This window comes from Telopea speciosissima, chromosome 9 (genome assembly GCF_018873765.1).
Source record: "Telopea speciosissima isolate NSW1024214 ecotype Mountain lineage chromosome 9, Tspe_v1, whole genome shotgun sequence".
NCBI classification, from domain to species: Eukaryota; Viridiplantae; Streptophyta; class Magnoliopsida; order Proteales; family Proteaceae; genus Telopea; species Telopea speciosissima.
The window spans coordinates 3,335,871-3,358,062 of NC_057924.1; the positions used below are offsets into that span (position 1 = coordinate 3,335,871).

At 39.3% G+C, this 22,192-nt stretch overlaps 1 protein-coding gene across 1 annotated transcript; it reads left to right on the forward strand.

Annotated features, from left to right (window-relative positions):
* The first annotated feature begins 572 nt into the window (after positions 1-572).
* LOC122639676 (serine/threonine-protein phosphatase PP-X isozyme 2) lies at positions 573-21,934 on the forward strand. Its single transcript, XM_043832568.1, has 8 exons — positions 573-784; positions 4,554-4,706; positions 19,927-19,989; positions 20,081-20,166; positions 20,528-20,603; positions 20,677-20,945; positions 21,025-21,103; positions 21,422-21,934. The coding sequence occupies exons 1-8, from the start codon at positions 644-646 to the stop codon at positions 21,470-21,472; spliced, it is 918 nt and encodes a 305-aa protein (XP_043688503.1). The 5' UTR covers positions 573-643; the 3' UTR covers positions 21,473-21,934.
* The last annotated feature ends 258 nt before the right edge of the window (positions 21,935-22,192 follow it).

Below are 22,192 nucleotides of genomic sequence, written 5' to 3' on the forward strand. Positions count from 1 at the left end.
TCCTTCCAAGAATCTAATCACAACGGCAAATCAACCTAGATGAAGAGATTCTCTCCTCACCTAAGGTTCCAAAAAATTGGCTTAAAACAATTATGAATCTTCGTTTATCACCAAAAAAAAAATTGAATATTCTAATACTAACCCTTATGAGTGAACCATAATTCCCATTACAATTTACAAGGAACAACTCTTATTAAAAAAAAAAGAAGAAAACTATCCTCTAGAGGCCAGATGGACCTGATCTTAAGTTTGCTTTGACCCAATTGGGATATATAGGTCCAAATACTAAATTATTGAATGGGTTTTTGATCTGCCCATCTTTATTGGGCCTTCAAAATCCAAAGCCCATGAAGAATTGTCAACCTATCTCTCTCTACCTCCACGTGTCCTGCAAATGATCCTTTCCGGTTCGGGGCAAACCCGAAAAAATAAAGGAAAATAGTCCATAGAACTCAAAAGCAGTCCCATCACAGTAGCGTTCATTACCTCAGTAAAAGGGCGGCTCAAGTTAGACTCGGAGTTGGAGGAGGAGATTTTCAGAAAGAATTTTTAGATGAGATGAGGTAAAGGGTTCTGCAAATAGATTGCTTCGACGAGAGAGGAGAGAGGAGAGAGGAGAGAGAAGAGAGGAGAGAGGAGAGAGATGTCAGACCTGGATAGGCAAATAGAGCAGTTGAAGAAATGCGAGCCTCTCCAGGAATCTGAAGTGAAGGCTCTCTGCCTTAAAGCCATGGAAATCCTAGTCGAGGAGAGTAACGTTCAAAGGGTTGATGCACCAGTCACTGTAAGCTATAACTAACCCATTCTGTATCAGTAATCATCTCTCAAATATTTCTATCTCTCTTCCTTTTCTGTTGGATTAGGGGTGGGGGTGGAAGGCGGGAGTTATTTGTCTCATTTTTTGTTTTTGAAGATTTCCGTTCGGAGTTTTTTTTTATATTTCTTTTTGTTCTTTATTTATCCATTTCATAATTTTTGTTTATCTCCGTATTAGTAATTTTCTGGATTCGATCGATCCGGTTAAAATTTCTTTGGTAGTGGAGTTGTTTCGGATATGATGGTTATCTTCAGATTTCGGTATCTTTAGAAAATACTTGTGTATGTATTGTATTCGAATTTGAAGGAGCCACACCCCCGACACCTCACCCCAATACCAAGAAAAGGGGAAAAAAAGAAGAAGCCGTGTACCCCGAAAAATGAATTTTGTTTTGTTATCAATTTCAATGCCTAAACCATGTAAAAGGAGTTGAGCATCCTCTGAATTCCGAAGCTTCATATTTGTCAGCTCATCTGCGTTATAATCGCCTGGTATGATTTTCACAAGGGAATATGTTTTTTTTGCTAGTCAGACCCTTTGCTCCTAGTTGGGATTTGTTTTTACTTAGGCTTCACTTGTGCAACTTATCCCTCTGCAGAACCTATTTTCCTCCAGCTGGCCTGAGTCTATAGCCACCTGCGGTTTTGTGATGGAAGTAGATTACTAGAATGATACAGTTTGGAAGCTAGGGCGAATATTTGAATCTAAAAGAAGGATCTTCTTGATTCTTGAAAGCCCCAAATTAGGATACTATATCTTATTATCACACAAAAGCTAAAGTGTATACACAATTATCAATAAAAAGGCTGTACCCAGTGCACAAGGCTCGCGCGTTTAGCAGGATATATACCCAATTATCAATGTATATACTTAATAAAATATTGTGTAATCTGTATGCACATTTATAAAATCTGTGTATGAGGAATATGGAATAAAGGATTTGAACCCTGAAATGTGGTTTAAAAGCCACAAAAAATTATCATCGGAGCCAATTATCAAACCATGCTTTTGATACAGGAAAATTATTTTGTCTTATGGGTATGGGCCCAAAGGATTAAGTTGAGAAATATAGGGGTGATAAGAGAGAAAGGGTTTGGAAATAGATTTGAAATAAGGGAGAGGAAGGGTGGGGGATAGAAGCCCGAGGGTTTCAAAAATGAAAAGGGGTTAGTATGTTCTGTAATTTGCTTTCCCAAATAGGATAAAGGGTTTCCATCAAATTCTCTTTCTTTGGCAAAGGAGAAACTTTCCTTTGGGGAGCGAGGCAGGTATGTTTCAAGTTGAATACTCTAAAAAGATAAAGGGGAAGCCAAAAAAGAAAATGGGATGAAGTAGTGAGAGAAGATGTGAGATCTTATGAAGTTGGAAAAAGAAAATATGGCTTAAATAGAGTGTTGAGATTTATGAATTACCCCAAGTAGTCTGAATAAGATTTTGTTGAGTAGAATTGGGGGAAAGGAGGATAAACTTCCACAATTTTCTCGAAGAATGATATATGTAGAAATGGGTTGTTATTTTGGTGTATTAGTTTGTGTGTGTCTGTTTCTGTTGGGATTGGGGATCTCATAGGTACACTCTGACATAGGCTTACGATTCTTATACATTTATGTTTTGCTAATAAATGTTGTTACTGGGTCAATATGGCTTAGTGCAGCTGCCAAACCAGGTTGACCTGGCATGGCTACTTTTACTATTTCCCAATAAAAAAATATTTTGGTGTCCATATCTGGCTTATAAGTTATATATATATAGGATCTGTGTCCTCAGATCTAATGTGGTTGCAATTCATTAAATGAAGAATGGATTTAAAGTTTTCAGATTTTGGTGGTGCTGCATTTACCCCACTAACCCAGTGGATGATGGAGAAAATTAAAATAAGCTTTCCTGAAGTAGTGAACGTTGAAAAAAGTTCATTTATTGAGTTAAAAATCTAAGACCTCCATGTGGCAAATCCTAGAGGCAACTCAAGTGATTTCAAGCTTTTGTAAGAATTTACTACTAATAGATTGCTGGACAGCTTCTATGGTCCTTCTCTAAGCCCATCCTGTTTTGTTACTGCTGAATCATCTCAGGATCTTATTGTGGATACTGTCCCATTATCTTATCATTTTGATCGGTTGGAGAAAAAATATGTCAAAACTGTTCAGAGAAAATTGTCATAGTCATTTTATCAGGCTGATTTTATTGATCAAGGAGATTTCCTTGTTGGAACACATTGGAATGTGGGTCTGGACACAGTATGACGGTTACCATATGAGAGATGGGTAGGGAAGGAGGATATAGTCGATACTCAATACTTCCATGGATACCCCATGTTTCACTGTTTTTCTTTTGGCAGTTTTGTTTTCTGTCATAACCTGAAAATGGGTCAAATCTTTCTCTATAGGGTATGTGGATATCCAACTTTTTGCCTGTTCAATCAAGATCTGGATCCATACTCAGGATCCATTTAAATGGAAGTCCGAGTCGATCTAACATGTTGCTGAAATTTTTGACCCCCACCCCCTTCTATTTCTGTGCCTGTGTCTATAAACTCAAACCACTCAAGGTCCAAATCCTACTGGAAAAGAAAAAATCTTGCTTACTGTTTCTGTTCCAACCTTATTTATGGAAGTGCATCTGACTTTGATGTATTTTTGTTTGCCATACTCCGTTTATAAAGATAGGATGGATGAAGTGGAGAGGTGCGACCGGAGTTCTGTGTGACCGACACATTCCTTTGAAACTTAAAGGAAAGTTTTACAGGACTGTTGTCCGACCGGCTATGATGTATTTAGCGGAATGTTGGGCTGTTAAGAAGTGTCATATAGCGAAGCTATGTGTTGCAGAGATGAGGATGTTAAGATGGATGTGCGGCAAAACTAGGAAGGATAAAGTGAGGAATGAACGTATTAGAGCGGATGTGGGAGTCGCCCCAATCAGCGACAAGCTTCGAGAATGTCTCTTGAGGTGGTTTGGCCATGTACAAAGGAGGCCTGGGGATGCCCCAAAAGGAGAAGTGATCTGACGCTGATTGAAGGAGCTAGAAGAGCTAGGGGCAGGCTTAAAATTACCGTAGGTGAGGTTGTGAAGAATGACATGCATAGTCTGGGTCTTGTACCTAGTATGACCTCAGATAGAGCCTATTGGAGGGCAAGGATCCACATTATCGACACCATGTAGGCTATGTAGCTGAGATTGTCCTGAATTCCTGGGCTATCATCTTTCCTTTTACTTTCATCTTTCATTTGCCATTACTTACCGTTCCTATTCAATTTCTTTTAAGTTCTCTTAGTTTCCTTTGTTTTTGAAAGGATCCATGTAGCCGACCCCATTTAGTTGGGATAAGGTTGTTGTTGTCGTCTCCGTTTATAAAGATCATTATCTTAAACGTGCTTTTATTTTCATATAAAATTTTGGAAAATGTTTATTAACTCTTTGAGCAATACTGATATTTTTTTATATCTTTCTGAAGTTGAAGTTTTGGACCTGAAATGAATAATAATATATTGGGAAAAAGTTCCCCATGGTGCCAGCGTGCCCTCTCACATGGGCTTTTTTTGTGTGTTTTCTCTCTCCTACCCTGACCATGTGGGTCCCATGTGGATTATATCAGTCTCTGCCCGCCATTGGTGTGGCATGGGAGATTCCCTCCACACTGGCATCGTGGAAAACCTTTCCCTTAATGTATTATTTTGGATTGAATCTAAGTGTACTAAAAGCTACCTAATTATAGCTGTTGATGTTTTCTCTGAAGATATGTGGCGACATTCATGGGCAGTTCTATGATATGAAAGAGTTATTCAAAGTCGGTGGTGATTGTCCAAAGACAAATTACTTGTTTCTGGGAGACTTTGTTGACAGGGGATTTTACTCTGTTGAGACATTTCTGCTTCTTCTGGCCCTGAAGGTAATATTAATTGTTCCTTTCCCAAAACTAATATTTGTTTTCTTGAGTTAGAATGCAATTTTTAAGCAATATGTTTACGTGCTTTTTAGATATGTTCTGAAGGTTCTTTTGACTAATTCGTGAGAAGGTTGAAATGATACCCTTTCGGTTGGGAGGTCAGGTAGAACTTGGACCGCCAAATGTTTTGATTTTCTGCACCAATATTAATACCTTCTGTAGTAAGTTTAGGGGGTGCTTCCTGTCAAATTGCTAGCTATTGGGTTTGAGTTCATCATTAGTCCAGAAACTTCATATTCCGCCCAACCCAACACACTTCTTCCTGTAAACAGCTGGAGTTAAATAAATGAAAAGATAGAGAAAGGGGACTTTACAGAGCATGGTTCAAGATCTCGATTTCCCAAGTTTCCGAGATGGAACCTATATGTACTACTGTATTAATCAGGTTTTTCAACATATTTCGGCAATATTTCAGAAATTTCGATAATTTCGACCAGTTTCAACCAAAATTCCAAGTTTCAACCAATTTCAACCAATTTCATCCAGCTCAGTTTCGAACAGTTTTGACCAGCCCATGACATGTCTAGTTTTGCCCAAAAAATACCAGGTTTCGACTGAAACCTGGGAAATCTTGGTTTTCTGGCTGGTTGAAACCGGCCTCGAAACCAAGATTTAGAACCTTGTTACAGAGCATATTCAAGATAGGAGACGACTCATTACTATGAGATTCTTGCAGAAAATTCTACTATTAGCTAACAGACAAAGATTCTAACAAGTAGCAATTGGGTGAATAGTTGTCACTTTTCAAACCTGGAAATCCACTGATCTGATGATTTTCTATGAATACTATCGGATTTTTTAGGTTAAAAAGTCCATCTCGTTCTTTTCTAGGTAGTGAAACAAAAATAATTTTTCTCAGTTCATTGCTCCTAGTGCTTGATTATTTTCCTGGCTTGGAGATCTTGCAGTTGGATCTTTCATTCTGTTAACAGCACCAGTTAATTGCTGGTTCCAAGCCCAGAAGGAAGTTTATGTCAGGTTGGCAGCTATTGTAGAACTATTGCCAAATAAAGAACAAGAAACTTGAAACTTATGTGCAGCTAACTTGAGTTCAGTCATGGAACTAAAACTGCATCAATACGAGGTCATTTATCAGGATTTGTACAGCAGTGAACAGAAGTTGACTGCACCATAGTGGGTGGATCTGATAGCAGGAGTTAATGTCCTGAGCCTAAATGCTTGTAACTGTTCCCTTTTCTCACCGAGTCTAAATTACTTATGTGGATTGTATACCAAGCCAGAGTTATTAAAGCAAGAGAAGCATGCAAGGTGCTAAAGCCTCCTGGCACTTGAGATGCAAGGTGCGCGGGAAGGTGCATGGAGGGGTGATGTGAGGTGCTATTTAATGGACACATGCACACATGCACAAACACACCCACACCCACACCCGTGTGCACACAAAAAAAAGTGTGTAAAATACACCCACACACGTGAGAAATACTTCAAAGCAATGGAAAATTCACATAAATGATTATAAATATGAAGTAACTCAAAAAATAAGTTTACTATGATGATACCGAATTTACAAAAATCAGCAACAAATACAATAACCAATGGAAAAGATAACAAATCCCAAGTTCGGTTGCATAATACATATGCAGTATTACAATGCCTAGCTCCATAGTCTTAATTGATTTGCAAGTTTATAGAGCATGATTTATTAATTCAACTAGAGCAAGCCTCTAAGGCTACAATTGTTGAACAAGAAGAGGTTATGCTTTCTTTGCTTGAATTGGGCAACTGAACCACAAATGCACACAAGGCATTGCCTAGACGCCTCCTAGGTGTCCAGGCTCTTTCTTGGGTCCAAGGCAACAACATTTCTTATAGACATTTCTCGAGTTTACATTGATTTATGTTTATTTATTTATTTATTTTGATGAATATGCTTATATTATATCCTATGTTTTGTTTATTATATGTTAGCTTTCTCATATTAGGTCATTACCAGCATAATTGTATCATATTGTATTGATATGGCCTGTATGTTGCATGTAATCATAATGGCCAGTGTATAGGTGCCTCTGAGAAAAATGAAAAGGGGTTTGGTATGAGGAGAAAATATCCTCTGCATAGCTTCCATTGAGGATCTTGCTAATTGGATCATTGAGGATGCTGACCTGACAAGAGTATTGAAGTTATTACCTGGGTACAAACAAACCCCCCTCTGATGCAGCTCCAAGAAGGAAGAAGAAGAAGAAGAAACCCTAAACTTAGGGTTTAAATAGGGAGCCGTAGGCTAGGATTTCTATTTTTCCATACTTAGTTATTTTTCTGTTTTTTAGATTGAACCGGCTTAAATTGGTTGCATCCAATTGGTTCAATTGGTCTAATTTAAGTGAAATGTTCCTATTGGCTAATAGGTTCTTATATCCTATTGGCTAGTATGGAATCTTCACTTAAGTTAATTGTTCTAAGTTAGATTCTTTTATTTTTAAGTTAGTAGGGGTAGTTAAGTCATTATACTGTTTTAAGTAATTAATTAGACTTAAACCTCTCCCTTCCACGTTTTTGTGAAGGAGAGGCATTTAATTTGTAGTAGGAATTGGCCTATGGCCTTATTATAAATATAAGAGATCGTGGGAGGCTCCCCCACAATTGAAATTTGAACTAAAAGACTGTTTTCTGTCTTGTGCTGATCTGCCGCTTGCTCCTTGCTCTTCAAGAGTGTTTGCATCCTTGTGGCTACATCAAGGTGGAAGGGTGGGTGGAATCCTGCGACTCCTTACGCCGTGACGGCTGGGAGGGTCTCTCTTCGAAGGTGATTTCATCCTTCATCCCTTAACTTGTTGCCGGTGGAATCCTATAGTAAGTTGAGATTTAAATTTCTGTTTTAGTTTCCTTCCCTCCCACATTCGATCCCTCTTGTTTTTCAATTTGAATTTCCAAAACCCTAGATCATCTAGGCATTATCCAGCCATCATCCTATCTCTGTTTTACACCAAAATCAGAGCACAGCCTTCCCATACCATCTCCCCCACTCGACCAGACTTGCTGCCCATTCTGTCCAGCCAAACCCTAAAATCCCTCTTATCCTTTAAACCCTAAAAAACCCTAATTTTCTGCTGGGACATATTCAGCCATCAGAAAACCTCCCTGCTGCAGCCGAACCTTCCCCCTAGTCCCTCCAACACTCGACCTTAAGCCCCCGCCCTGAATCCCATCAGAACCCTAGTTTTGGCTATTTTCCTAATTTTAAAAACCCGGAACCCTAACCCTAAATCTGCAGAATTTTGAAACCTAACCAAATCCAGATATTTTTATACCATAATGACCCTCTGAACCTGCAGATTAAAACCCTATAAACCCCATTCCCAAATTCCCATCCTAAACCCTAATTTTGCCCTAAAACAGCCCCTAAACAGCCCTAAACAGCAGGCTTGACCAAAGCTTGATTCCAATTGGCTCCTAGTAGGATTATCACCTATTCTAGGACTACATTACCCTCCCTCTTAAAGAAAAATTACCACTTTGATAAAACAAATACCCTTTGCCAGCTTGTATAACCCATTTTGATAGGCCCTTGTAGAGGACCATCCACTGAAATTCCTTAAAAATATTTGCCTGCTATATTGTTAGTTGGTTTAATTTCAAACTCGACATAGATATCAGATAACAGTAGACAGCAAACAGGTTGATTCCATAAAGCTTAGATACGGTCACGGACTCAGCTGCATGGTTCTAAAAGGGAATCTTTGACAGATACCACTAATCAAATCTGGAAGGCACAAAGGATATGAATGAAGTACCTGTTGGGAATAATCCTACATTTGAAAACTCTGGGACCTTGGATTCTGTTATGTGCCTAATGGGGCCCACTCTAATGTATGGGCGCTAGATTGGGCCAGCCTAGTATGGGATAGGTTAAAGGGCTTGATTTAACGTGTTCCATCAGCTCTGGAGCTTTTGATGTATCGGTCAATTACATAACATTTGGTATCAGAGCCAGTCACCACGTCACGATTTCGAGTCACAAAAAGAGCTACCTAGCAGAATGACTACCTGTAGTAGAGTGAAAGCCGTCAAGAAAGGGCTACTTACCATCATGGGAAAACCCTGGAGCAAAGTGGAGCTGCTTGGAAAGAACTACCTATCGCCAGAGTGAGAGCCACCGAGGACAATAGATGCGGAAGCGTGGTGGTTTGTTATGTGCCTAATGGGGCCCACTCTAGTGTATGGGTGCTAGATTGGGCCAGCCTAGTATGGGATAGGTTAAAGGGCTTGATTTTCCATCAGCTCTAGAGCTTTTGGTGCATAGGTCAAGTACCTAATAGATTCCCTCATATATCAAGTGGGCCTTTCCACCTAGTAGCTTAAGCTTTTGGATTGGACGCTTCAACATGGTAGCATAGCCATCAGGCCTACTATGTTAATAATACATCTATGTATGGTCACCCAAAAAGAGGGCCACACATGCCACATGTATTGCCACCCAAAAGAGGGACAACACGTGAGGGGTAGAGTTGGGAATACTCCCACATTGGAAAACTCTACCTTGGATGCCCTTGTAGACCAGTTGGGCTTCTCCACCTTCTTGCTTAAGATTTTGGGTTGGACACTTCCACAGTATCAAGTATCTTAGGAGTTAGGATACAAGTAGATATTAGATGAACATGCTACCTGTAACAATATCAACATAAGAAACCAGCAGAGAGAGAGAGAGAGAGAGAGAGAGAACTTAAACTAGTTAGTTACAATACTACCCATAATTCACTACACACTACCCAAGATACCCTTAGAATAGTGGTAGACCCACTATATATAAATATATGAACTATGAAGTGTTTAATTACAATAAAAAAGATAGAACTTAAACTAGTTATTTACAGTACTACCCAAGATACCCTTAGAGTAGTAGTAGACACACTATATATATATGAACTATGAAGTGTTTAATTACAATAAAAAAGATAGAACTTAAACTAGTTAGTTACAATACTACCCATAATTCACTATACACTACCCAAGATACCCTTAGAATAGTGGTAATACTTAACACTCCCCCTCAAGCTGGAGCATAGATATCTCTCATGCCCAGTTTGGAACAACCACTAAGAAAAGCAGGCCTAAACAATACTTTAGTAAATATATCACCAAGTTGATTGCTGGTATTAACAAACGCTTCTGCATGACAACATTTCGCACAAAGTGATAATCGACCTAAATATGTTTAGTCCGCTCATGGAACACTGGAATACTAGATTACTAGCAATACAAATAGCAATCTGATTGTCACAATACATCTCCATGACTTTGGTGACTGAAAGACGTAGTTCATGAATGAGAGATTTCAGTCACATCAGTTCTACTGCAGTATGTGCCATAACCCTATACTCAGGCTTTATACTAGACCGAGCCACTGTAGTCTGCTTCTTACTCCTTTAAGTAACAAGATTACCAGCAACAAATGTGTGATATCCAGTAGTAGACCTACGATCGTTGTTATCCCCAGCCCAATCAGCATCAGACTAACCTACAATATCAGTATGACCATGACATCGATAAACAAGACCTTTCTTGAAAGCACCTTTAAGATATCTCAAAATGCGACAAGTAGCATCGTAGTGAGTCTACTTAGGATTCTCCATAAACTGACTAATGGCATCAACAACAGAGGAAATATTTGGATGAATAACAGTCACATAAATAAGTTTTCTAACCAGCCTCCTGTACTGATGTTATATCAAATTCTTTGTCACCACACACCCTAAATATCAGATGAGGATCCATAGGATTATCAACGGGCTTAGAGCCCAACATGTCGGTTTCATATAGAAGATCAAGCACATACTTCCTTGAGACAAACTAACACCCTTTTTATTACGAACAACTTCAATTCTCAAAAAATATTTGAGCATCCTTAAACCCTTCATTTGAAAATGCTGATGTAAATATGCCTTGACATCTTCATTGTCAGAAGAGTAATTACTAAAAATAATAATATTATCAACATACACGACAAGAATGACAGCCTTGGCACCATGACTACGAACAATAACAAAAAGATCAGAGTTCAGACAAGGCGGCCGATTGGTGGCGGGGTTAAGCAAGCTGGTTTTGTACTATTTGGACAGCACAGGCCCATCTACTGCAGCTGCTACATCTACTAGTGGTTCTTCTCCTCTACAATGGCATTATCATCTTGGTCGCTTGTCCTTCTCCAAGCTCCAACTTGTGATTCCTAGCTATAAATCCATTACCCGCCTTGAATGTGAAGCCTGTGAACTGGGAAAACATCATATATCTTCTTTTCCTTCTCGTGATGTGTCTAGTAGTTTGTCGTTATTTCATCTAGTTCATTCAGATATTTGGCGTTCATGTCGTGTTAGTAATAGGTTTGGGTTCCATTATTTTGTTACTTTTGTTGATGATTTTTCTCGTTCTACTTGGGTCTACTTGTTAAAAGACCGAACTGAGTTTCTTAATGTTTTCAAGAATTTTTATCATGAAATAAAAACGAAATTTGGTGTTCCTATTAAAATTTTCAGATCTGATAATGCCCTTGAATATGTTCAAACTGGTATTTCTAACTTTTGCTTGGATAATGGTATAATTCATCAAACCAGTTGTGCTCATACCCCTTAACAAAATGAGGTAGCTGATACGTAAGAACCGGCATTTGTTAGAAGTTGCTCGGTCTCTTATGATTCACATACATGTTCCTAAAAATTTTTGGTGTGATGCTGTCCTAGCTGCCTGCTTTCTAATTAACCACATGCCTTCCTCTATGCTGAATAACCAGTCTCCTTCTTCTATTCTCCACCCTAGTGGCTCTCCTTTTCCGCTTGTACCCAAAGTGTTTATTTGTGTTTGTTTTGTTCAAATTCTTCACTCTCATGTTGATAAATTATCACCTAGGGCTGTTAAGTGTACCTTCCTTGGTTATTCTCGCACTCAAAAGGGATACAAGTGCTATGATCCAGTGTCTCATAGATAGTATGTTAGTGCTGATATCATTTTTTTTAGAATACTCCCTATTATTCTGCCCCCACTTCTTCTTCTCCCACAGAATCGGATGCTCCTCCTCCTCTTCCTTCGATTATTCCTTTTGATGCGTCTCCCACTTCTACTACTCCTAACAAGCCCTTGCAAGTATACCAGTGATGCGAGAAGTCTATGCATCCTACTAGTGCTGACCCTGCTCCACCTGCTATCCAATCCAATCCAAGTTTGGAGGTCTCTCTTGACCTTCCCATTGCTCATCGCAAAGGTAAGCGTACTTGCACCCTTAAGTCCTTAACTGCTTATCCTATTGAAAAGTATGTATCTGTTTCCCATCTTCCATCTCATCTTCACAACTTTGCTTTTTCCCTGTCTACTGATTCTGTTCCTCGTAATCTCTTTGAGGCCTTATCTCACTCTGGTTGGATGCTGGCAATGGATACCGAAATGGATGCATTATTATCACATGGAACATGGTCTTTAGTGGATTTACCTCCAAGTAAAGATGTTGTTAAATGTCGTTGGGTATACATTGGCAAATACAATCCTGATGGTTTGGTTGAACGTCTCAAGGCTCGCCTTGTGGCTAAAGGGTACACTCAGACCTATGGGGCTGACTATTTTGAGACTTTTTCTCCTGTAGCTCGTCTTTATGTTGTGAGGGTTCTCATCTCTATGGTTGTCAATTTGAGTTGGCCACTTTATTAGATGGATATCAAGAATGCCTTCCTCTATGGTTATCTCCACGAGGAAGTTTACATGGAGCAACCTCAAGAGTATGTTGCTCAGGGGGAAAATTGTACCAAAGTGTGCAAGTTACATAAAGCTATATACGGGCTGAAGCAGTCACCCAGAGCTTGGTTTGACAAGTTTAGTACTGTTGTTACTCGTTGTGGCTTCTCTCAATGTTATGCTGATCATTCTGTGTTTGTTCGAAGCAACTATTCCAAGGTGGTTGTGCTAGTAGTCTATGTTGATGACATAATAATTACTGGGAGTGATGAGTCAGGAATTGCATCAGTTAAGTCCTATCTACATCAGCATTTTTAGATGAAGGATTTAAGTCCTCTTGGGTATTTCCTTGGAATCGAAGTACTGCGTAGTAAAAAGGAATCAGCCTATCCCAGTGGAAATATGTGTTGGATCTCTTATCTAAGACAGGTATGTTGGCTTCTAAGCCTGTTGATACTCCCATGGATCCTCATCACAAGCTAGAGGCTGTTAGTGGTGAAGATCTTGAAGATATACATCAATCCCGGAGGTTGGTGGGAAAGCTTATTTACTTGACTGTCACTCGTCCGGACATATTCTTTGCAGTGGGTGTCATTAGCTAATTTATGCAGTCTCCAAAAAAGCCTAACTGGGAGGCAGCTTGTCGCATTTTACGATATCTAAAAGGAGCTCCAGGAAAGGGGCTGATTTAAAAATCACATCAGAGAGTGGATCTGATGGGATTCTCTGATGCTGACTGGGCTGGTTCTATTGGTGATAAAAGGTTCACTAATAGGTACTGTACATTTTTGGCGGAAATCTAGTCACTTGGCGCAGCAAGAAACAATCTACTGTGGTTAGGTCTAGTGCTGAGGCTGAGTTCAAGCTATGGCTCATACTGTAGCTGAACTGATGTGGCTGAAATCGTTACTACAAGAGTTAGGGTTTCCCGTTTCAACTCCCATGAAGATGTTTTGTGATAACCAAGCTGCCATCTACATTGCAAGCAATCCGGTGTTTCACGAGAGGACCAAGCATATTGAAGTTGATTGTCATTTAGTGAGAGATGCTGTCATGAAGAAGCTCATCTCCACACCATTTGTCTCCTCTACAGATCAGCTTGGTGACTTGTTTACTAAGCCCTTATTCGGTCCGTTATTCCGGAAGAATTGTTCCAAGCTGAGCATGGGTGATCTATATGCTCCAGCTTGAGGGGGAGTGTTAAAACTATCGTGGTGCCCTTATGCACTTATGTAAATTATGATAGAGGGAGTCCCTCTATCGTGGATATGTTTCCTCTTTTAGTTCTTGCTGTGTTAGTAGTTTCTATTTTATAGGAGATTGTCTTTCTATTTTCTTTCCTATTCTAATTAGGAAAGTTATTGTACTCTTTTCTATTTTCTGAAGTTATCAGTAAAGGTATAAGTGAGGGAAGAGGGTATCGGCTGTAGTTCTAACAGGAGCCTCTCTTCCTCCTCCTTCGTCTCTTCTTCCTCTTCTACTAGTTTTTTATTTTCTCATATTGCCTCAGTATCAAGCAGAGTAAAGGGAAGTTTGAATGGACAGCTGCAGCAACCAAGGCTTTTCAACTGATCAAGAAGAAGATGATAGAGGCTCCAGTGTTACGCTTACCAAACTTTGACCATATATTTGAGATGGCGACTGATGCTTCACATATTGGTCTGGGAGGTGTACTGATGCAAGGTGGACTCCCTATAGCTTTTTACAATGAGAAACTCAATGAAGCCAAGCAGCTGTATTCGACATATGATCTTGAACTCTATGTTGTTGTCCAAGTGTTAAGACATTGAAGACACTATCTTGTTGGTAAAGAGTTCATTCTTTACACTCATCATGAGGCACTCAAGCACCTTCATTCACAGAAGTCTTTTAGCAATCGACATACAAAATGGGTTTCTTATTTACAGGAGTTTGCCTTTGAAGTACAAGTCAGGAAAGGAGAACTTAGTGGCTGATGCACTGAGTAGGAAAGTACTGATTTTAAGCACATTCTCAACACATACACTTAGCACCGAGCAGATCCATGAAGAGTATGCCATTGATAAGCATAGTTGTCAAGGCGCCGCCTTGGCATCCTGGCGGAATTATGAGCACTGAGCGGGACTATGCTTACTATGAGTCATGAATGGCGTTCGCTCTGACCATCTAGGAGTCGCCAAGGCAGTTAAAGCGACGCCTTGGTGTGCCATATGGTCAAGTCGACCGCCATTGATGACTAATGGGTTTTTTTTTTTTTCATGCTCTTTTTTTTATTCTTTTTGTTTGATTTGTATGGTTTGTGTATAAGGATTCTAATGTACGCTACTACATGGGATAACTTAGCTTTAAAACTAAAAACTTACAAATCTAATCCCTAAAAGGTAAAAGGTGAAATCGTCAAATCCCTAAAAAGTGAAACAAAAATCCTCGACTCTTCGTCTCTTCCCTCTGCGCAACTCCAAGTCTGCAACTCTTCGTCTCGACTCTTCGTCTCTTCCAGTTCCAGCAAGGCGGCAACAGCAACTCGAATCTTCCCGTCTTCTGGCTAGGTAAGTCCCTACTCCGGTACTCCCTACCTAGTCTTCTTCTTCTTCTTCTACTTCTGTGTAACTCTGTTTTCCCTTTTCTTTTTTATTTTTTATTTTAACGACTGCTACTGCTTCCCTCCAACAACAACTCAACTCTTCCAAAGTTCCAGTTCCGGCAACAGCAAGTCAGCTTCCTCTTCCTCCTACCTTTCCGGCTAGGTAAGTCTTCTACTCCCTATGCTTCTTCTCTGTAACGGTAACTTCTTCTGATCTTCTCTTCTTTTTTTTTTTTTTGCTTGTTAACACTTCTATAGTTCTATGCTTCTTCTTCTCTATAGAGTGTACTAGTGTAGTTTGTAATGGTAACTTCTTCTCTGTTTTTTTTTTTTTTTTTTTTTTTTTTTTGCTTGGTAACTTTTATCTATGCTTTTTCTCTATCTATACTAAATAAGAGAATGTTGATTAGTCATTTGTGATTTTTTGCCATGTCTTTTAGTTTCTTAATTAATTTATGATGTTTGATTATTCTGAATTTTTATGTGTCATGTATGATTTTTCATTTTGATACCTTGAGGTGGCTTAAATTTAATTTTTAATGATATAAGGTATGATACTATGATGCATCATGCCATCATGTATTGAGTGTTTGGGGGGGGAGGGGGAAAACTAACACTAGACCTCCTTTACCGCTTAGGCGGCCGCTTTACCGCCTAAGCGCTTAGACAGGCCTCCACCGCCTTGGACCGCCATGCCGTCGTGACAACTATGGATCAGAGAAACACTAAGTGAACCCATAACCACAAATGACCTTACTAAACTTATCAAACAAGGGACGAGGAGACTGTTATAGCCCATAAGTGGCCTTGTGAACACATCAAATCTTTAATACATTCTTCTCCTGAGCAACATACCCAGGAGATTGATCCATATACACCTCCTCCTCAAGATCACCATAGAGAAGCATTCTTCATATCAATCTGAAACAGAAGTTGGTCAAGATTAACAACCAAGGATATAAGTACACAAATAGAGTTAAGACGAGCCACTGGAGAAACTGTCTCAAAATAGTCAGACTCGTGTGGCCTTTGGCAAGCAAGCAAGCTTTCAGCCTCTTAACGGAACCATCTGGAAGATACTTGACTGTGTACACCCAACGATGCCGCACAAGCTCCTTTCCTGGGCGTAATTCAGTAAAAGAGTCGCATCAGGAAAAGGGCATCCCTGCGAAAATCTGAGTCATCATTGCCCTTACTCGAGTATGGGTCATCAAAATCTATTAAAGCCCCGATCATGGGTCTTCGACACCTACCACAGTGAAGGCTGCTTTGGCCATCATGGTTGAGTTCGAGCTCCCCCGTGTCCACCATAAACACATCCTACTTCACCCATAGACCATGTCTGACGATCTAACAAGGCATCCATTTCTACATCAGGCAATCCTAGTACGAGAAGGATTACTATGAACAACCAATAGTTTTCAGATTGGGAGCAAAATCTTAAGAAGACAAAATCGATCCATAGACGCTGAATTGAGAATTCGATTCAGATCAGTAACTCACCATTAAACCACTAACTAGCAGTGATTAAACTGAAGTATCGACCAGAACTTTGATGGACAGAAATTTCAGTAACAGTAAGGGATCATCAATACCTTAAGAAGGGAACTAGAGAGGAGAAGAAGAAGAGTGTTCAGACCTGATTCGTAGAGAGATAGAGGAAAACGGAGAACCAGTTGGATAGCTAAAGCTTCGCCCAGTATCAGACACAACCACATGCAAACAAACTTGTATTCAATCTTATTGTATGGCTTGTTAGCCCTGTATATAAACAAGTCATTACATGAAACCGGGATTCTAATACAAACTATAACTCCTCCCACGCATGGACAGTTTATCTCTAACATGACTCTCTAAAATAAAACCAAAAAAAATAGCAACAAACTATATCCTACATTGGCAGCCTAACACAAAAGATGTGATCACATTACCACTTAAAAAGACCCAAACTATTGAACCGAACCACAAATAAAACCAGAATTAAAAAGAAAATGAAACTAACAACTCCTAGCCATCGTTCATGCATCACATGGTTTAGAGGAAGAAGAGGCAAGAAATGTGTCAGTACCTAAGTGAGCAATGGTTGTAGTTGGATGTAGATGCAAATGTCTCAATTTGTTGAATACGCTTAAGTAGTTGATCTAGTTCATCTCGTAATGGAGAACCAAGCTGATTACCTCCAGATGTAGAAGCAAGATTGACATTGAAAGATGATAATGTTGTAGAACTCTAATAAGAAGTAATAGCATTTACAGATAGTTGTTGAGTCCACTCGAATTTACTATACTTCTCCCAGCATGTATCAACAATATGATTCATCTTTGCATAGTAACTACACTGATGTATGCCTTGATCCGGTGGCTGTCCTCTGCCTCTACCATCACCACGACCTCGGCCTCCTCCTGAACTTCGAACTCTGCCAGGAAAACCAACACCACGGTCATGACACCCACTATTAAATTAAGGGTTGAATTATCCTTAGAGGAGGACGATTCGTATTTGGCGAAGGAGGGAGACACAATACGTTGAATCCGACAAGATACCTCATTCATGGATGGTATCTTCTCACATTCAAGAATTTGGCTTTTGTCAAGCTGAAGGTCAGAATCTAATTCAGACAAAAATTTAACAACCAGGAATTCAACACGTTGAGATTTAAGGACTTCAATATCAGTAGGAAGAGGTTGGTACATATTGAGTTCCTCCCATATGCCCTTTAGAGAACTGTAGTAGTTGTCAATTGATTTGCCATTTTGCTTAAAAGAGAAGAACTTCTCTTATAAATCACATACTTTGGACATATTCTTATTTTGAGAATAGTTTTCTTTGAGAGTATCCCAAACACCCTTGACTGTGGTTTGAAACATTATATTGGCAGCCACAGAAGTCCCCCATACCATTCCACTGCCAACAAAGTAATGTAGCATTCTCCATCACCCACTCTTTATTCTCAACATAAGTCGTCGCAGGTGGTGATAGTCAAATAGTCCATCTTCCGTTTGGCGGTGATATAAACTTTAATTGCCTATGCCCAGAGAAGATAGTTGGATGCATCACTAAGCTTGATATATGTAATTTGGGCATGGAGGGAGTCCAGTGGAGGTTTTGAAAAGCGCCCATTATGTATATAGAAGGATAACCAACAGTAATATCTCAATGAAAGCACCACAAAACCGACATACACAGCAGCCCAAAAGAAACAAATATATAAGGATGAATGTCCAGCAGTATCCCAACAGTAAATACCACATTCTGACAGATATAGAAGCTCAATTGAAATTAAATTCAACTCTTTGGATAGGGCTACAATTCTGATTGGAGATTGTAGGCCAATAGAATATCAAAACCCCAAAATCTGATAAGAATCAAATAGTTAGATGATAATCGGAGACTAAAAAACCAGAATCCCATGGTCAGATCCAGTATGTTGGCAGATCTTGATTCTGCCAGAAAACCCCAAAAAACATGGTATCGCCAAGTGACAAAGCAATAGTAATCTTCCATAGAACAAAGGCTTGGATCAGCCTCAAAATTTCGTTGAATGACCTTACTAGAATAACATGTTCACTACCGTTTCACATAAAAGCCCAAACTGATAGGGAAGGGCAGTGTCAATGTATTACATCAACATTCCCCCGCACATGTTGGCCAAGTTCCCATGGTCCTTGCACGTGGAGCTCACGTGGCATTTCCTTCACGCGGCACCGAGGGGTGAGAAATGTCAGGAGAACTCTTCCGATGCACTTTCCAGGAGTCGAACACTTGACCTCCTTGCTCTGATACCATGTTCGCTACCGTTGCACCTAAAGCTCGAACTGTTATGCAAGGGCAGAGTCAATGTATTACATCGACAAATGTGATGTCCTGAAAAATCAGGAATATCCAAATTCTCAGTACTGGCCGATCTCGATTCTGCCAAAAAGCCCATAAAACAGGGTACTGCCTGGAGAGAAAAGCAGCAATAAACTTGAGATAAATCAATATTGGTAGATAGGTAACTCCAAGGAATCACTGCTGCAGGTAATCTCCTTCATATGCTTGATAACTTCCATGTGATCCATGCAAAGGGGGAAACACAGGATAATATATACCAAGGAGACCCCTCTTTTTATATATATATATATATATATATATACAGTCATCAACTAGGATTTCATAGAATAGATACAGCAGCATAGGTTGCTGCAAAACACAAGGGAAGAACCCTAAAAGACAATCAATACAGGGATTGATGAAGAAAGGCTGATTAGTTAGGCTCTGATACCATGTATCAGTATCAACCTAAGAAACCAGCAGTCAAAGAGAAGAAGAAGAACCGAAGAGGGAGAGAGAGAGAGAGAGAGAGAGAATAGAAGTCACGGCTAGAATAGAATGTCTACCCGACCCATAACCCACTTATATATAAATTATGAAGTGTAATTACAATAAAGGACAGAACTTAAACTAATTAGTTACAATACTACCCATAATTCACGACACACTACCCAAGATATTCTTAGAATAGCAGTAACACTTAATAACACTTGCCACCACCCATTGAAAAATAGAGTCAGTGGGTCTGAGCATCTGGTTTGTGTCATTCAACTATTTTCACCTATTGTAAGAATTATGTTCTTCTTAAATCAATTCCTGAGAGTAACATATAAATACCAGTAGCTAGCCAATGCATTTCTTTAGTTCTATAGTGATTTGTTTCCTTATGTGTAGGTGCTCTGCTCTTTCTCTCTCTCATGCCTTGGCCAGCTTAACCTACCAAAAGTTTAAATAAGCATAAATAAATAAGTACAGTTTAGACTTTAGAGTTAAGTGCATTATTTTTTTTCCCCTCTATAAATAATGATATATTAATTGAGAATAGAGAATCATTAAGTCTTTTTTCTTTTCCTTCCAATTGATTTTTCATTGAAAAGGTTCTGTTACAAGCAGGTTAGGTATCCAGATCGCATAACGCTAATAAGAGGTAATCATGAGAGCCGTCAGATCACTCAGGTTTGAAATCTTAAAGCCCCTTAGCGTTGATATATGAGTTCTAAAACTGAAGTTTATTTTGGTGGACTTACAGACAGTTCTCACTCACCAGGTATATGGATTCTACGATGAGTGCCTACGTAAATATGGCTCTGTTAATGTGTGGAGATATTGCACAGATATATTTGACTACTTAAGGTTTGCTTCTCATTTTTCGATAGAGGAAACGCAGGCTTTTTGTCTAATGAAAGATAGGAAGGTCTGTAGTACGTAGTTTGCACATGCAAGAGACTGTAGAAGACAGGCAAAATTGCTTCCCATCAAATGATCTTAATCCTACACATTGCATGCATCATGTTGTTCTAGATAATCGTATTCAGACACTAAAAAAGATTATTGGTGGGACCCATTAAAGAGGCCTGGCACTCGTTCATGTCTCCCATAGCATTTTCTTTGTTGTTGGTTGACCGTTGAATGTGGAAGTCACAATTATTATTTATTTTGTCTTTTCATATGATCCTCATAATGCCTGACTTTTCTTTTGGATGTGTTTCTACAGCTTGTCTGCTCTCATTGAGAACAGGATATTTAGTGTCCATGGCGGTCTCTCACCTGCCATATCCACATTGGACCAGGTCAGAGAACCGATCTGGTGTTATTATTTAATATCTTCTCCAAGTAAGGATATTAACAGGATCCATTTTCCAGATTAGAACAATTGACCGGAAGCAGGAGGTACCCCATGATGGTGCCATGTGTGACCTTCTATGGTCAGACCCTGAAGACATTGTTGAGGGTTGGGGTTTAAGCCCCCGAGGTGCTGGTTTCCTCTTTGGTGGCAACGTTGTTACTTCTTTTAACCACTCAAATAACATTGATTATATTTGCCGTGCACATCAGTTGGTTATGGAGGGATATAAGTGGATGTTTAATAACCAGATTGTTACAGTCTGGTCAGCTCCAAATTACTGTTACAGGTAAATGACCTGTGGTCTTCAAGTTTTTGCTTTGTGGGAAAATAGTGAGTTGTCTGTCTTATTTCTGGATGTGCTTCAGATGCGGCAATGTGGCAGCAATTCTTGAGCTGGATGAGAACCTGAACAAGCAGTTCCGTGTGTTTGAAGCAGCTCCACATGTCAGTACATTTAACTTGCTGTTTTCCCCGTTTTGTAGTGAACCAATGGTAGCAACATGAAAAGTACATGTACTTTTAAATCACATGCAGAGACACGACTGTGACATTCAATTAGTAGGTTCAGCTTGATAAACCAGAAGCCATTCCCATGATACGATCCTAATCCATGACCTGGACCTACTGATTGAATGGCTGTAACTGTTGCTGTGCGTGACTGATTGGTAAAGAAACATGAAGTTTGATGCTGCACTTCATTTTCAAATATTCTCTCATATTTTGGGTATATCGTAGACTATTGAAAGATCAACTGTAATGCAGGAATCTAGAGGTGCTCCTTCCAAAAAACCTGCACCAGATTACTTTCTCTGAGGACGCACATCTGGAAGCTTTCAATTGCCATCTAATACACAGGTTAAAGCAAAAGATATACTGAGAGTCATGCATGGAAGATGTTCTTGTGTTGGATAACCATGGAATCACTGGGTTGGCACTGCAAAGAATTACTCATTGAATTGTCGATGAGATTGGTAATACGGTGTTATTGATTTGTTTCCAGTGCTGGATTTGCTGGTTTCTCTATTTTTTTTCTTCCATTTTCTTTGTTGGGGGATAATCAATTTTCTTTATTCTTTCTCCCCCTCTTTTTTTGGGTGTCTACTTGTAAGAACAAGAATATGGTGTATCCCATTATATGTCTGTGCACATGATAAAGAACTTGAATACTCCTTAAAGGAGCAAGAAAATCAGGATCTATCAAGAGGAAGTTTTGCTCCCATCTCTGGGAATATGTATGGTGAGTATTGAATTGTAACACGGATTGGATCCCTAGAACCTTTATTTTCTTTTTCTTGCCATCTATTTTCAAAACAACTCTCATCTAGGTACGCAGTTGAGTTTTTGCTTACTATCTGATTATGGAAGAGCTTAAATTTGTCATGTGTCGTCGTATATCACTCAATAACTCACTTTCTTTGTGGCAAATTCCGATCTAGATATGTCAAAGAATATTTTTCTAGGGTTAGGAGAAAGTAAGAAAATGAGGCGAAAATTTTCCTTTACTTAGACAAAAAAAAATCTCTTATATGTCAT

Coding starts and splice junctions, on each gene's coding strand:
- LOC122639676 (XM_043832568.1), top strand. CDS start 644: ATGTCAGACCTGGATAGGCAAATAGAGCAGTTGAAGAAATGCGAGCCT. Junction 19,990..20,080: donor AGAGCCGTCAGATCACTCAG/GTTTGAAATCTT, acceptor CTCACTCACCAG/GTATATGGATTCTACGATGA. Junction 20,167..20,527: donor GATATATTTGACTACTTAAG/GTTTGCTTCTCA, acceptor GTGTTTCTACAG/CTTGTCTGCTCTCATTGAGA.